General features: G+C 34.9%; 2 protein-coding genes and 1 long non-coding RNA gene across 4 annotated transcripts in view; 2 read left to right on the top strand and 1 right to left on the bottom strand.

Annotated features, from left to right (window-relative positions):
• The window catches only part of LOC125505901, a 17,529-nt gene extending 14,167 nt beyond the window's left edge, over positions 1-3,362 (top strand). The window contains exon 2 of the long non-coding RNA XR_007282539.1: positions 3,225-3,362. This is a non-coding gene — a long non-coding RNA (uncharacterized LOC125505901). The remainder of the gene's footprint in view (positions 1-3,224) is intronic.
• LOC109537933 (inositol 1,4,5-trisphosphate receptor) overlaps positions 1-4,205 on the bottom strand; it is a 20,149-nt gene extending 15,944 nt beyond the window's left edge. Inside the window, exons 1-6 of the mRNA XM_019904908.2 lie at positions 3,800-4,205; positions 3,392-3,539; positions 2,200-2,386; positions 2,057-2,143; positions 1,733-1,996; positions 1,462-1,675 (exon numbers count right to left, since the gene is read on the bottom strand). Coding sequence (XP_019760467.2) covers positions 1,462-1,675; positions 1,733-1,996; positions 2,057-2,143; positions 2,200-2,386; positions 3,392-3,483 — 844 coding nt within the window. The 5' untranslated portion in view covers positions 3,484-3,539; positions 3,800-4,205. The remainder of the gene's footprint in view (positions 1-1,461; positions 1,676-1,732; positions 1,997-2,056; positions 2,144-2,199; positions 2,387-3,391; positions 3,540-3,799) is intronic.
• Positions 4,206-5,762: 1,557 nt separating this feature from the next.
• LOC109537980 (ubiquitin-conjugating enzyme E2 H) lies at positions 5,763-11,735 on the top strand. 2 transcript variants are annotated; one of them, XM_019904993.2, is made up of 5 exons: positions 5,763-6,048; positions 6,247-6,323; positions 8,009-8,176; positions 8,878-9,006; positions 9,084-11,735. In XM_019904993.2, exons 1-5 carry the CDS (start codon positions 5,996-5,998, stop codon positions 9,200-9,202), a joined length of 546 nt encoding a protein of 181 aa, XP_019760552.1. In that variant the 5' UTR covers positions 5,763-5,995; the 3' UTR covers positions 9,203-11,735. The 2 variants fall into 2 exon arrangements, with proteins under 2 accessions (XP_019760552.1, XP_019760550.1); XM_019904991.2 differs by having other exon boundaries at positions 9,069-11,735.
• The last annotated feature ends 1,067 nt before the right edge of the window (positions 11,736-12,802 follow it).

The following is a 12,802-nucleotide window of genomic DNA, read 5'->3' as shown; positions in this document are numbered from 1 at the left end:
CGAGCAGGTCGCTGTTAAACAGTCGCAACTGGACAAGCTGTATGCCGGACTGAAGGATTTGGCGCAAGAACGTCGCGCTAAGCTGGATGAGGCCTTGCAACTCTTCCTGCTCAACAGAGACGTTGGCGACTTGGAGCAGTGGATAGCTGATCGCGAAGTGGTGGCGTCTTCTCATGAACTGGGCCGAGATGCTGGTTCTGTATCATCGCTGCAGCGCAAACATCAGAACTTCATGCAAGACCTACAGACGCTTCAGAACCAAGTGATTCAAGAGGAATCGGTCAAGCTTCGACCCAGCTATGCTGGCAACGGAGCTAAAGAGATCACAAATAGAGAACAAGAAGTGGTGTCTGCATGGGCCAGTTTGCAAATGGTTTGCGGGCAGCGCAAAGGAAAACTGGTCGATACTGGCGATCTGTTCAAGTTCTTCAACCTGGTGAGGACGCTGATGCAATGGATGGACAACGTGGTGCGCCAAGTGAACACCAGCGAAAAGCCACACGACGTCGGCAGCGTTGAACTGTTGATGAGCAATCAGAAGAGCCCTCAGGCAAAATTTAAAGTTGTCCACATTCACCATTTGGCCAGATATAACCATGATCCAGGAATTACCTAATCGGGGCGATCAAGGTTTAGAAGGGGGGCAGTGTAACGGAAACGGCCTGGGGTACTCACGTTTGAAATGGGGGGATCGAAATTCATGGTATTTCAGTAAATGGGGCCCAATGGGGCTCCCATTGTCAAATATGACACTGACAAGCTGGAAATTTCGCACCTGGGCTGGAGATTTCGAGAAGCTTCTGGGTTACCTGGAGCTATATAAGCGGCGACGAGAACCAGAGGGGGGGAGTGAAGTGACAGGAGCGACCGGGTGCAGAAGAGGTTGAACCCCGTGAGTCGCAAAAGCGAGTTTTCCGTCGGTTATTGTTATTGATTGTGAAGTTGACGGTAATTTTAAAGTTAGTTTGTTTCTGTTCGGCATTTAAAGTCATACCGAGGTGAATAAAAGTTGGAAGCTGAAGAAAGAGTTTGATACCCGGCCATCCACGGTACAATACATTTTTCTTGCATTTAGTGATCCGGACGGCGGGCCGCATCACGGGTACCCGCTTAGTGCTTGCGAACATTGGCATACATATTGTGATGTACGGTGAATGCTGTTGTGTGTTTATTTTAATCCAAGACACTCGATACATGATATTGTTAATGCGTGTGTCATATGATTATTATCATTGTTGTATGCCATTTATACAGAATAAAAGTAGTTTTTAATCCAGCCTTAAAACTGCTATCCAAACCTACAAGTGTTATTTGATATGCCCTTGAATCAGACCACTTCCTCATTTTTTCCCTTTCTTCAACGGCTAGTACTCATGAGCAGACTGCCTTGATCATGGCTGTCTTACTGTGTGTTGTATGTTTAGAAGACAAATTTAAAAAATCTATATTCAATTCACCTACCTTTGCTACTAGTAGCCGCAGTAGCGCTGGTTCTACCTGTGGTTCGTAAGAACACATGAGAATGTTTCTTGTATTCATCCATTGTTAAGAACTTCTCTTGTTCAGTGTGAAATAGCCTAACCACATCTCCGCCTTTTAGAATATTATCTCGATTTTCCTTATATTCTAGAAATAGTGTCACTTTCCATGAAGTGTTTCCATTAACTACATTAACCTGGAATGTCATAGAGGGTTTATAAAGCACAATTTAATTTTAGCTTATCTTCCTTACCTCTTTGCAGCCGGGATTATCCACCAGTTCAAGATTCGCGGCTACATGCAGAAGATGCTGGCCAGGACCTACAGGGTTTAAAATAACTTTGTCTCCTAAAACGATATTGTCTCCAGTAGACCGAAGCTTATAGAAAGGATGTATATAAAACCACGACCCTTCATTGCCACTACCATCCAAATACACCCGGATCGCATTTTTTTCTAAAAGCGCTGGAAGCTTTTTGTTCACTGTTAAGTACTTGTTTGACTTTAAATGTAGCAACTGCAAAAACCCAATAGTTGTTAAATTTTCAAATTATGTATCGGTGAATCGGTGAGTTACCTGAATAACGTTACCATAAAGCACATTTGTTCCGTTTTCCTTCTTGTTTTCTGTTTCATTTTGTTTTTTCTCTATTTCCGCAGCGTGCTAGAACGCATAAAAATATTAGTTTGTGGTGATTGACATGCTGCTGAAACACATACATGTAATCTCTTAAGTAAATTGGTATCAGTATCAGGTCCCATGCTTTGCTTTGCAGCTTTCCAAAATTGCTTTTGAGCAGAGTATCTATTCATAGGGCATATTTTGAATAGGCAATCTCTGAACTTTTTGGGAGGATTCAATAAATCACCTGCTTCTGGACATACTACACATCTGTCGTCCACCAATCTGAAGTGATATAGTTTTGCATTAGATTCTACTAATTTGTTTTTGATTCGAATATAACTAATGGTATGAGAACATTTCCTTCAGTTTCTAAGACATGTTTTTCGGACTTATTCGCCGACTGATTTTTTTATTTTATTATTTTAATCTGGGTTTGTTACAATTTTACTCATCTGCGAAAAAAAACTTTTCAGCTTTCTCTGAAAATTTACTTTTACAGATATTATCGGACTATAGCTTAGCGACGCTACTCTGTCATTCTCAGGAAGACTTAGCAACAATTTTGCAAAATAGTTATTGTTTTACTCATTTGACCCGTTTACCCAGTCCTACTCTCGACCAATTTATTTCGGCTTAAATGTAAGTCCCTAGACTAGAGAAGCTTTAGATACTGACTGGTACTTTGATATACAACTGCAAACTTAGGAATAATGTTGACAAAACCTAGTGGGATCTATTAAGCTCCGGTTTCTTCCGGTGAAGCATTTCGCGCTGCATACCCTAATGTCTATTCTCCGGAAGCTGCTTTAAATGGTAAATGCAGACAGAGATACGAAATGTTGGGTTCAGGGATATCCATGAAGCGAAGTTTCTGAGTAAAGGTTTAGGTATGATAGTATATTATATAGATATTGTGTAAATGACGATGAATTGGTTAATTGAACCATTACTATGAATAGACAACTGCTGACTCCAAGTTTGGAGTCCAATCGAAGAAAATACTTGGTGAGACGCGTTAAATGCTTGTAGCAACCGTTAAATTATTTACCATTTAATTAATTTCAAACTATGTTTTTTCTGTTGTAGAACTAGAAACTCATTTTTGCCACATTGGTTTCAGATGGAATCTCGATCGACCACCAGACAAATTGGCGACAGTTAACACAACAGCAACAAACCTTGTTTTACCTGTTGTAAATTTATGATGTTTGAAAGTAGATAATGTTTGTCATAACAAGTAATATAAACTAACGAGCGACTGTTTAAATAAATCACAATACCACTTACCCCAATGTACTTAAAAATCCGGAGACACTGCCTTCGGCATATAGGGATACAACGTCCCCTATATGCAAGACATTACCAGCTGTTTCACTCATTATTTCAATATGCCAATTGAAATATCCTCAAATTATGTGATCAACCGATTCTAAAACTATTAATATTAATCAAAATTTGCATTCCAATAAAATTTAGATTGTTTATAAAATATGAAACAGGATTTAAATACCATTTCTAGCTCATGACTGTCAAGGAAAAATTTCTATTTGATATAATCTGAATTTCGTATAGTAATTACTAATGTATGTGTTCTTATGTGTTGTTAATAATAAAAATGCATTGAAAAAACAAAAGACACACAGTTCAAACTGTAAAATCTAAAACAAACAAATGTTATGAGGAGGTTAAACTTACACATCTCAGTGTTTTCGAGAAGTCTGTCGAGAATTAATTGCAAATGATTTTCTGTGTTGTATTTGAAATCCTTGCTTCTCAACACTTATAATTATTAAATTTCAAAAGACACAAATTCTCGAATTTGCTCCAATTCAGATAAAAACGCAGAATCCGCACCTCTCACTTCACACAGTGCATACAGGAACTACAAAAACATTGAACTCAATATTAGAGACTCGCTGTCAAGTTTCTGTGGTCAATTTTTTGAGGCTGGGTGAGATGGGCTCAGTTCAGTAAGCCTGTCATTTATTACCGATGTTTATGGTGGTTAACTTTCTTAATTAAAGTTTTTTAGAAGTTTATTAAGTAATTAGAAAGTTCAACTTGTCATTTCGCTCGGTCCGCTTAAAGTCCGCGTCCCATAGATAAAGGCAAGTATTGATACGAAAGTGTTTCTATTGGTTGGAGATCTGTCAGTTCGTACGATCACGGAGGAATTGACACATCTCCAACCAATAGAAACACTTTCGTACCATCGGATCCATCGTAAGGTCCCTAAAGTATACAGGTTGCCTGGGACTTTGGATCAATGGGAGAGCGCGCGGGAACACGTCATAAGTTTGCCAGTTTAAATTACTGAGCCTTGAACGTTGAATCAGCTCACATTTCTAGAGTTTAGTGCACGTAGTATTGGGTTTGTTCTCATGTTTTAAACGCTCTGGTAAGCTTGCAATTAGCTGGCGTTTTCTTTATAATTTAATTGCTTAATAAGGATTTAGGAATACTTTGCTATTTACATCTCACATCCAACGGCACGCTCACAGTAACAAAAGTTTCAGTTAAGGATATGCACTCGAGACGAGACACAAGCGAATAAATGAATTTGTCAATAGTAAAATGTAAGTACCTGTTCATTTGAAATAAAATTGTAAAAAGTAAGTTTTTACACATCTATTTATCTAAATCTGCATATATATATAAAACAATGAAAAGGTGCAATAAAAAAAAACGCTGACATACAAATTTAATAGCAAATAAAATTAGATGGCAAAAATAAAAATAAATTTTCATAAGTTTTTAGTGTAAAAGCTATTCAAAGTGGTAACCATGGAACCGAGTGAAAGAACACCGTTTTCTATTAAATAAACAATAATTAACAGAACATTTAGAAAAATATCTAATTTACAGTTTTGCTACTTTTTTTTGTTTTTTTCTATAAAAAAATCTAGAACGAAAACATTTTAAATTCCTTGTCAATTTAGGTACAAACATTTTAATTATGATATTTAATACATCTACCGTGATATCAATAGATGTCCACTTGCGTTTATTGATTGTGGGATATTTATTTAAAAAAATTACTTACAAGTCTAATTTGTTCTATCTTAGGTTGAGTACTTAACGAAACAACACAAACACTATTAGCACAAATAGCAGAAACGTTCTTCTTGCTTTGACAAAAAACGTATTCTAATAAGTAGTAACGATATAATCCACTGTATTGAAATTGAAAACAGCAAACACGTGAGGTCACACCTTCTGCTCGCGTCTGTACCGCTCAGAATTACCAGGCAACCTGTATAATCTAGGAACTTTGATATCCATGATACAAATTAATATGTACATTGTGTATATATGGTGAGAATGTATTGCTTCTTTGTTGACAATTTGGCGACGTAGCTTGTCAGTTTCGGCGAATGATCTGTTGTGAAGTATAAATTATACTTACACATATAACAGCTGCAGAGAGAAGTCCTGTGTCTGCATATAATATTAATATTAATATACGGTCGGAGTGCAATCTCTTATTTTTCTTTGGGCTGTACCAAGACGTAAAAAATTTCGCACATTGCCAAATTGAACTGATAAAATGAAGAACAACATGGGAATTCAATCAATCGTCAATAGTTTGGTAATCTGTGAATGGAACACTGTCACCTTGCTGTCGTTCGACGTTCAGTCTTCTCTCTTCTTTTCATAGCTTGTGACAGTTTCTGTGCTGTAAGTTCAGTTAATCTGTGGTTCAGTTCAAGTCTTGTTCTATGGTTCAGTTTTCAGTTTATTATCATCAGTCGTATCGTGTTTTAGTATAGAGGAAAGGGTATTACTATCCGTCATTTTTTGGCTCTTGTATCTTTTGTCTTGGAATAAAGTGTGGAAAGAAGCAAATAGGATCCTAAAAAATTAATGGTGAAGTTTTAATGACAATCTAAAATGTCATCTCCTAGTGCTGGTAAAAGACGTATGGACACTGATGTTATTAAACTGTATCCTTTCTTTGTGTTGTGCGAAAAATGTAAACACTTTGGCTCTCATGGCCAGCTGATTGTCAGATGAATGCAACTCCTGTTTCATACGGATGTCATGATTTTTATTTATTTCCCTGGTTTATTTTGAATGATCCTCACATTATTATTTTTATTTCATTGCCAACAAATATTGTTTATTCCTGAACGTATATACAGTATCGAAAGCAAGCATGAAGTTACCATCCTTGGAGGACTAAATGAATTCTGCGTCAAATTTTATGGACCTAGAGGAAGTAAGTTATTTTACATTTTGTTTTGAAACAAAGAACATTAGAATTAATAATGTTATTAATTAACCCTTTCGGTATATTTGTTTTTATTATTTACTTATTTCTCATATTGTTGTAGTCCAGGAAAAGTGGAGTAAACCCGTACACTTCAGTCTTTTATTTATAAAAGAGCATGATCAAATTTCTTTGCAGGTTAATAGATAGCCTGGACATTAATTTAGGGAAATAAAGTAAGTGAAGACATTAAGCAGTAGAATCAAGTTATACACCTCCGTAGACGTTGTGGAACAACAAGTGGAGTGCATACATTCTAGGGGCACATACTTTGTTTCTTTAAAAAAAAAATGATATTATTATCCGTTTTCGCGCCAATGGTGAACAGAAAATTATTAATTGCTTCAAAAAATGCGCAATGACTATTTCTTAAAACCTACCAAATTTAATTTCCCTGTCTCGACCTGTTTCAAAACAATAAATACATCGTCAGTTTTTAACAAAACTTTAACACTCCGTACCTTGGACAAGAATAATTTGCGGACTTAGGAATGATAAGCAAACTGTCATTATTTTTTCCTACAGAATCACCCCCTAAAATTTATCGCACTTATTTACTAACACCCTGTATGTTCTATGTTTTAATATATTTTCTTATTATTTCACAAATATGTTCTTTATGTGTGTGATTATGATTATAGTGCGGTCGTGGCAAAATACAACTCACGTATGGAACTCATTATTTTAAATACAGTCGCGCAGACGAGCGACGTTTTGTAGCCGCTACTAGCGTCTGCGGACGGCGAGGATGGAACTTGTTCCATTCTCAAGATCAGACGCTGCGTCTAAAGGCCTGGGTTCTCTTGTGCGATTGCTGCATGCGTCTGACCAGTCCAGCGACGAGACGCAAGCGATTTCACTGCAATATTTCTATTTATTTGCCGTCGACATGAATCAAATTTATTCCTACTTAAGCGGCAATAAGCGTGGAATTTAGTATCATTTATATATCGATGTTTGTACATAAAATGATGAGATGGTTTTCTGTTCATAATTAATAACGGAATCACGGTTTCATTAACTTCTTCTTCTAATAAAAGAGCCAATGCAAGCTCTAAGATGCTAGTTAATCAACTACTCATATTTCTCTTTGCACTGTGCTCGGGCTGCCGACTTTTGTCAACTTTTAGACGCACAAGCGAACCCACCTACGACGCATGCATCAATAGCACAAGCGAACCCATGCCTTAAGAGACGCCAGCGATGTCCATAGATATTCTTCTGTCCTTTATTGCTCCTCATCCTCAGGCAGGACAGTCTTTTAACCTTGTCCATAGTTTATTGCCATGTAGCGATCTAGGTTCCTTGAACATACATTTTCGACACGATGTCGATAAATAATTGGACATGCAGAAATAACTTCTGCACTTAACCGATGTTACTCAGATTTGTCATTTATGCCCCTTGGCTTCTATATACCTCAAATAAAATATTTAATCTATAACTGAAATTGATGCAAATAACTGAAAAAAGTTATTTTAATAGGCAAATCCGACACGAATTTTCTGATCAATGTAAATGGGTAACTTTTGTATTTGGTCTCTAAAATTAATGTATTATGGACACTTACATTTAATGTTATCTTACTTTCAATCGTTAACTGCAGCGCTTGTAATTTTATTAAATTATTTTAGCACCGTATGAGGGAGGAGTATGGAAAGTTAGAGTACATTTACCCGAACACTACCCTTTCAAATCTCCAAGTATAGGATTCATGAATAGAGTTTACCATCCTAATATTGACGAAGTATCTGGTACCGTATGCTTGGATGTTATTAATCAAGCATGGACAGCATTATATGGTAAATATCTGTTTACAAAGGCTTAGGTTTTTAAGCAAACATCGACAAGATTTTTAAGTTTTTAAGCAATAAATTTGAATTCGGTTTTCAAATGTTGCGGTTCTGCGGTTGGATGGGCAGTTGGTGGAGACATCTGGCAAACGATCCCCTTTTCTAGGTATCAAAACGTCCTGCTAGTTGGACTTCTACTTCCAAAGTAAATTATATACCTGAATGTTGACTAGCTTTGTCTATTTATGAATGTCTGAACGTATCTGCAAATACCTGCGTAGAAACGAATCTGCATTAAAGCCTGTTCCCTGCTCTGCGCATCTAAATTTGTCTCTTGAAGTTCCTATTCAATGCACAGTCTCTCGCTCTCCATTGTTTCTGCGCAGAAACCAATCTTCATTAATCTTGCTTCCAGCCCTGCACATCTCAATTTGTTTCCTGACATTCCTATTCAATACTCAGTCTCTCTCCCTTGTATCTGGAGTGGATCGTATCTCGGTCGTCTAGACATCGCCCCGATAGCATTAGTCCAATGCAGGCTTTCGAAAGCGAAAACACCTGTGAGGATGGATGGAAAACACCATTTGCGCATGAGAATTGTTAGAAATAAACTACTTTTGACAACGTCCTAAAAGCCCGAAAAACTCACCAGTTTTAATTAAAAAAAAACCATTGACAATTAAATAAAATCAAATCAAATTACTTTTCAGACTTATCCAATATATTTGAATCATTTTTGCCACAATTATTGACGTATCCAAATCCTATTGACCCTCTAAATGGAGATGCGGCGGCTATGTATCTTCACAAGCCAGAGGAATATAAGAAAAAAGTGTCAGGTATGGTATCGTTTTGAGCAATTGTTATGATAATATGACATGTGTTTCGTTACTAACTGAAGCTTTAAAACATACAGAATATGTTAGGAAATACGCAACAGAAGAAGCTCTTCGAGGTGGCGAAAATGTAAGTTCAGATAGCGAGTCAAGTATGTCAGATTTTTCAGAAAATGAAGCCGAAGATATGGAATTATAACGTTGGGTATCTCTTGTTCTTCGAAAAACCACAGCTCGCTCAATGGGACTTCGTGTGAAATTTCCCAATTTCTTAGTAGAATGCTTATATAGTTATTTATATATCGGTGACCTTGCAATTTTATAGCTTGTTTGATTGTAGACTGCAACAATGCGTTTAAGAAACTTACGTTAGACTTAGTTAAGGTGCGTCCAGACCTGACGAGCCGAGTCTGAATCGCGTTAAATTCTATTGATGTTTCGTCAAAACACCGACAGGAAATGCATCGTCTGTCGGTGTTTTGGCGGAACATGAAAGGAATTTGCCGCGGCTCAGGCTCGGCTCGTCAGGTCTAGACGCACGATTATGTTAAAAGTAGTTTCGTTTGAGTTTCTCGATTATTATATGTAAATCTCGCATCTTTTCATATAAATATCTTCAAATAGCTCGTAAAATGTCTCAAGGCGGTTATTATATTATTTCAATTGGCATAGCAAAGAAATTTGGACATTTCATCTGATACATATTCAATATCACAAAATAAAATTTAAATTTAAAATTGTTACTTCTAAATGCCAAAAAATAGGATTACATGCGTATGCGATAATTTATGATTTATATTTGTCTTAGTTCATGTGCTTTGTAGTTTATTAATTTGTTTGTGAACTAACTACACTTTTATTACAAACGGTACGTCGGCAATTGCGTGACCAACTCTCGACGATTGTTTATTATTCTTGTTGTTTCCTTTAAATAATATTTTTAATTAGCCAATAAAGAGCTCATACTTTTATTATTTAATTTAACGCAAGGAACCTTACAAATATACAGTGATTTGAATGTGACTTGTTCAGTATTATGCTGTTATTTTTTTAGTTATTATAATTTAATATGTGTATTTTATTCCGATAATAAGTGGGTTTATTCAAGACACCGGGTACGGGCATTAATACTAGTGATTTTAAACAAAGCACACCCAAAAATACAATAATGACTGCCGCATATGAATAAGGATAAGAACATGTCACTTAATTTCAAATTGTCAATTATATTTGTTTGATTGATTATGGAAGTAAATGTAATCCAGTTAAAAATTTGTTCATGCATTGGTCGTCAATTCCGAAAATTTTAAATTTGGCCTTATTGAATTGATAAATAACGAACGTAGCCGCACAAGTCATTGTAAATTTTTATAAAACTAATGATTAAAAAAATATTTATGAAAACTTAAAAGTATATTTTAAAAGAAAATTCATTATTTCAGTCTAGTCTTCATAAAATTCATGAATCTGTAGAATACATGGCAGCATTTGTTAGATTCTCAGTTTTAAGCAAGTAAATGAAAAACATTCAATACTACCTTAAAAAATAACTTGACGGGTTGGAAGACCTTTTTAGACTAATTCTTGTATTCGAAATTTGACCACGCAGTTACCGAATGCTGTGAATTAGACTAAAATGCAATCATGATTATTTACATGTAAAAGACTCAGTTTTATTTAAACATCTGAAGAGAGTGAGAAGTTCATCCTTGATCTAATGGAATATATAGATTCAAAGGGAAAGGGAATGTATAGATTCGTTTTTAACCCATTTGTAATGTATATCTTCCTTTTAACTGTAGTTTTAGTTTCGCTCGTAAAGTTGCTCTGATTTTTACCATATAGCGGTTATACTTTAGTTAGGACCGTATGTAGATATATACTCCTTATATAAGAATGTAAGTGTTAGAAGAAAAATCTATTTTAATTTGTTTATATATATATAAAGTAGATCTATGAATTTCTGCTACTAATTTGCTACACACACGTTCTTATACGTTCTTTTATAAGGCAGTTTTGCAGTAATTTGTCTGAGAATATTATATTATTTATAAATCTTATTTTAATTTTTTTATAGTGTACCTGTATTAAAGATGATAAGTGACTAAACGTTATTTTCATTAGAAAATGTATTTCATTAAAATTGTTTTAGTGCTAATAATCACAACAATAGCAAAGTAATAAGAATAAAATTTCACTGTGTAAGGAATTTGGCAAAATATATTTAAATTGAATGGATTTAGGTATTATAAGCATTTCAATTATACCATAACATCATGCAATACAAATCGATGAGTTTTTTCTCCAGTTTTTTTTTATTCATTTTCATTATTAATGTGTAATTTTTGTTCTGTGTAACATACTAATATATTTGCTTCTAGCTGAATGATATCAGAGAGATATGGAAGCACATGTTTAGTTCCCGTTCACTAATAATTGTAGGCTGTAACTGAGTTTACCCTTTCATAGCAGTATTCAAGGAATTGTTGAGATTTAATTTTAATTAGTAACCTATAAAATGTATTACTGTTTACCCCTCTAGTATTTCTTTGCCGTTGGTGTGATGATGGGTGAATCATTTAAAAGTGTATCTTAGATTTTAGATAGTTTGATTTTAAGTGCTCCTAAAACTCTAATACGCATGTGCAGATGTTAATTTAACGGCGGCATTATTAGTGGCACAGCTGCAATGTGTGTTCCATATATCTCTATCATCAAATGTTGATTAGAAATGTGTACTTATTTTTATGTAATTCCCATTACACGGACAGGCACTCGTTGACTTGCTAAATAACAGTGCAAGACATACAGTATTTCAATATTACACAGTGTTAGTGGGGTAAAAACTAAAAAATATTTACTAAAATTTTAAAATTAAGTACTCCAATCTGTACTTTTAAGCTAGTAGATTCTCGTGGAAGTTAAATATGTCAACAAAGGAAAACTTAACAATGCAAATACTATTTTTCTACAAATTACCATCAGTTTTTGTTTGTCATTTAAAAATCGTGTTTTACTAACTGAAAATTACCTGTAACTATCGAGGAACAATAATATTAGTAAATCATTTTGGTAAGATATTCTGTTCATATAATGAACCGTTTATGTAATCGTATTCTAAAACGTATGCTTTCAATTTATGGAATTTGACGAATCTTTTACTCATAATATATTTCTATATAGACTTCTTATTGTTTTTTCATGATTCCAAGTGCAAAATTGAACGTTTGTTGCAGGCTTCTTGTTCTTGATATTGAAAGAATGTTAAACTACTACTTAGTACTATTAAAATAATATTCATAATTATTCGAAAAGGGCGAGTCGTCCTTAGTATATCCTGCAAAATTATGGTTTGGTTGAAAATTGCCAATAAAGGATTTTTTACATAAAATCAGAAATTAGTCTGACGCGACCCCCTAGTCTACAGCACTATAAAAGGTAGCAGACTCGTCCGCCATTGTGGAGCCCAATTTTTGACATTTCTCATTTATTTGTGAATGGTGCTATCGTGTTTTATATTAAATTAGACAATATGACTGGTTGTTCAGCTCCTAACTGCAATAATCATTCAAGAAATGGTTTTAAATTTCATAGGTACGTATTTTGAAGATAGAAAAAGTCTGAACTAAGTATAAAACTTAAAAAAATAATTATAACCTAAAATATTCTTTTTAGTTCATAATGGTAATATATTACAAATGCATCATAAATATAATCTTTTGGTTGGTTGATTAAAACGTAGCCTTCATCATTTATCTAAATTAATTGTCATAGGTTCCCTGCTGATCCGGATAGACGG

The sequence above is a fragment of the Dendroctonus ponderosae genome, unplaced genomic scaffold (genome assembly GCF_020466585.1).
Source record: "Dendroctonus ponderosae isolate FM_Combo_2020 unplaced genomic scaffold, Dpon_F_20191213v2 Dpon_F_20191213_1, whole genome shotgun sequence".
NCBI lineage: Eukaryota > Metazoa > Arthropoda > Insecta > Coleoptera > Curculionidae > Dendroctonus > Dendroctonus ponderosae.
The sequence above is the reverse complement of the archived record's forward strand: the minus strand, read 5'-3'. Positions and strand labels throughout refer to the sequence as shown.

Excerpts from the sequence above, each read along its gene's own strand:
- LOC109537980 (XM_019904991.2), top strand. The coding sequence starts at position 5,996 with ATGTCATCTCCTAGTGCTGGTAAAAGACGTATGGACACTGATGTTATT. Across the intron at positions 6,049-6,246 it reads GACACTGATGTTATTAAACT|TATCGAAAGCAAGCATGAAG; the intron begins GTATCCTTTCTT and ends ACGTATATACAG. Across the intron at positions 6,324-8,008 it reads ATTTTATGGACCTAGAGGAA|CACCGTATGAGGGAGGAGTA; the intron begins GTAAGTTATTTT and ends AAATTATTTTAG.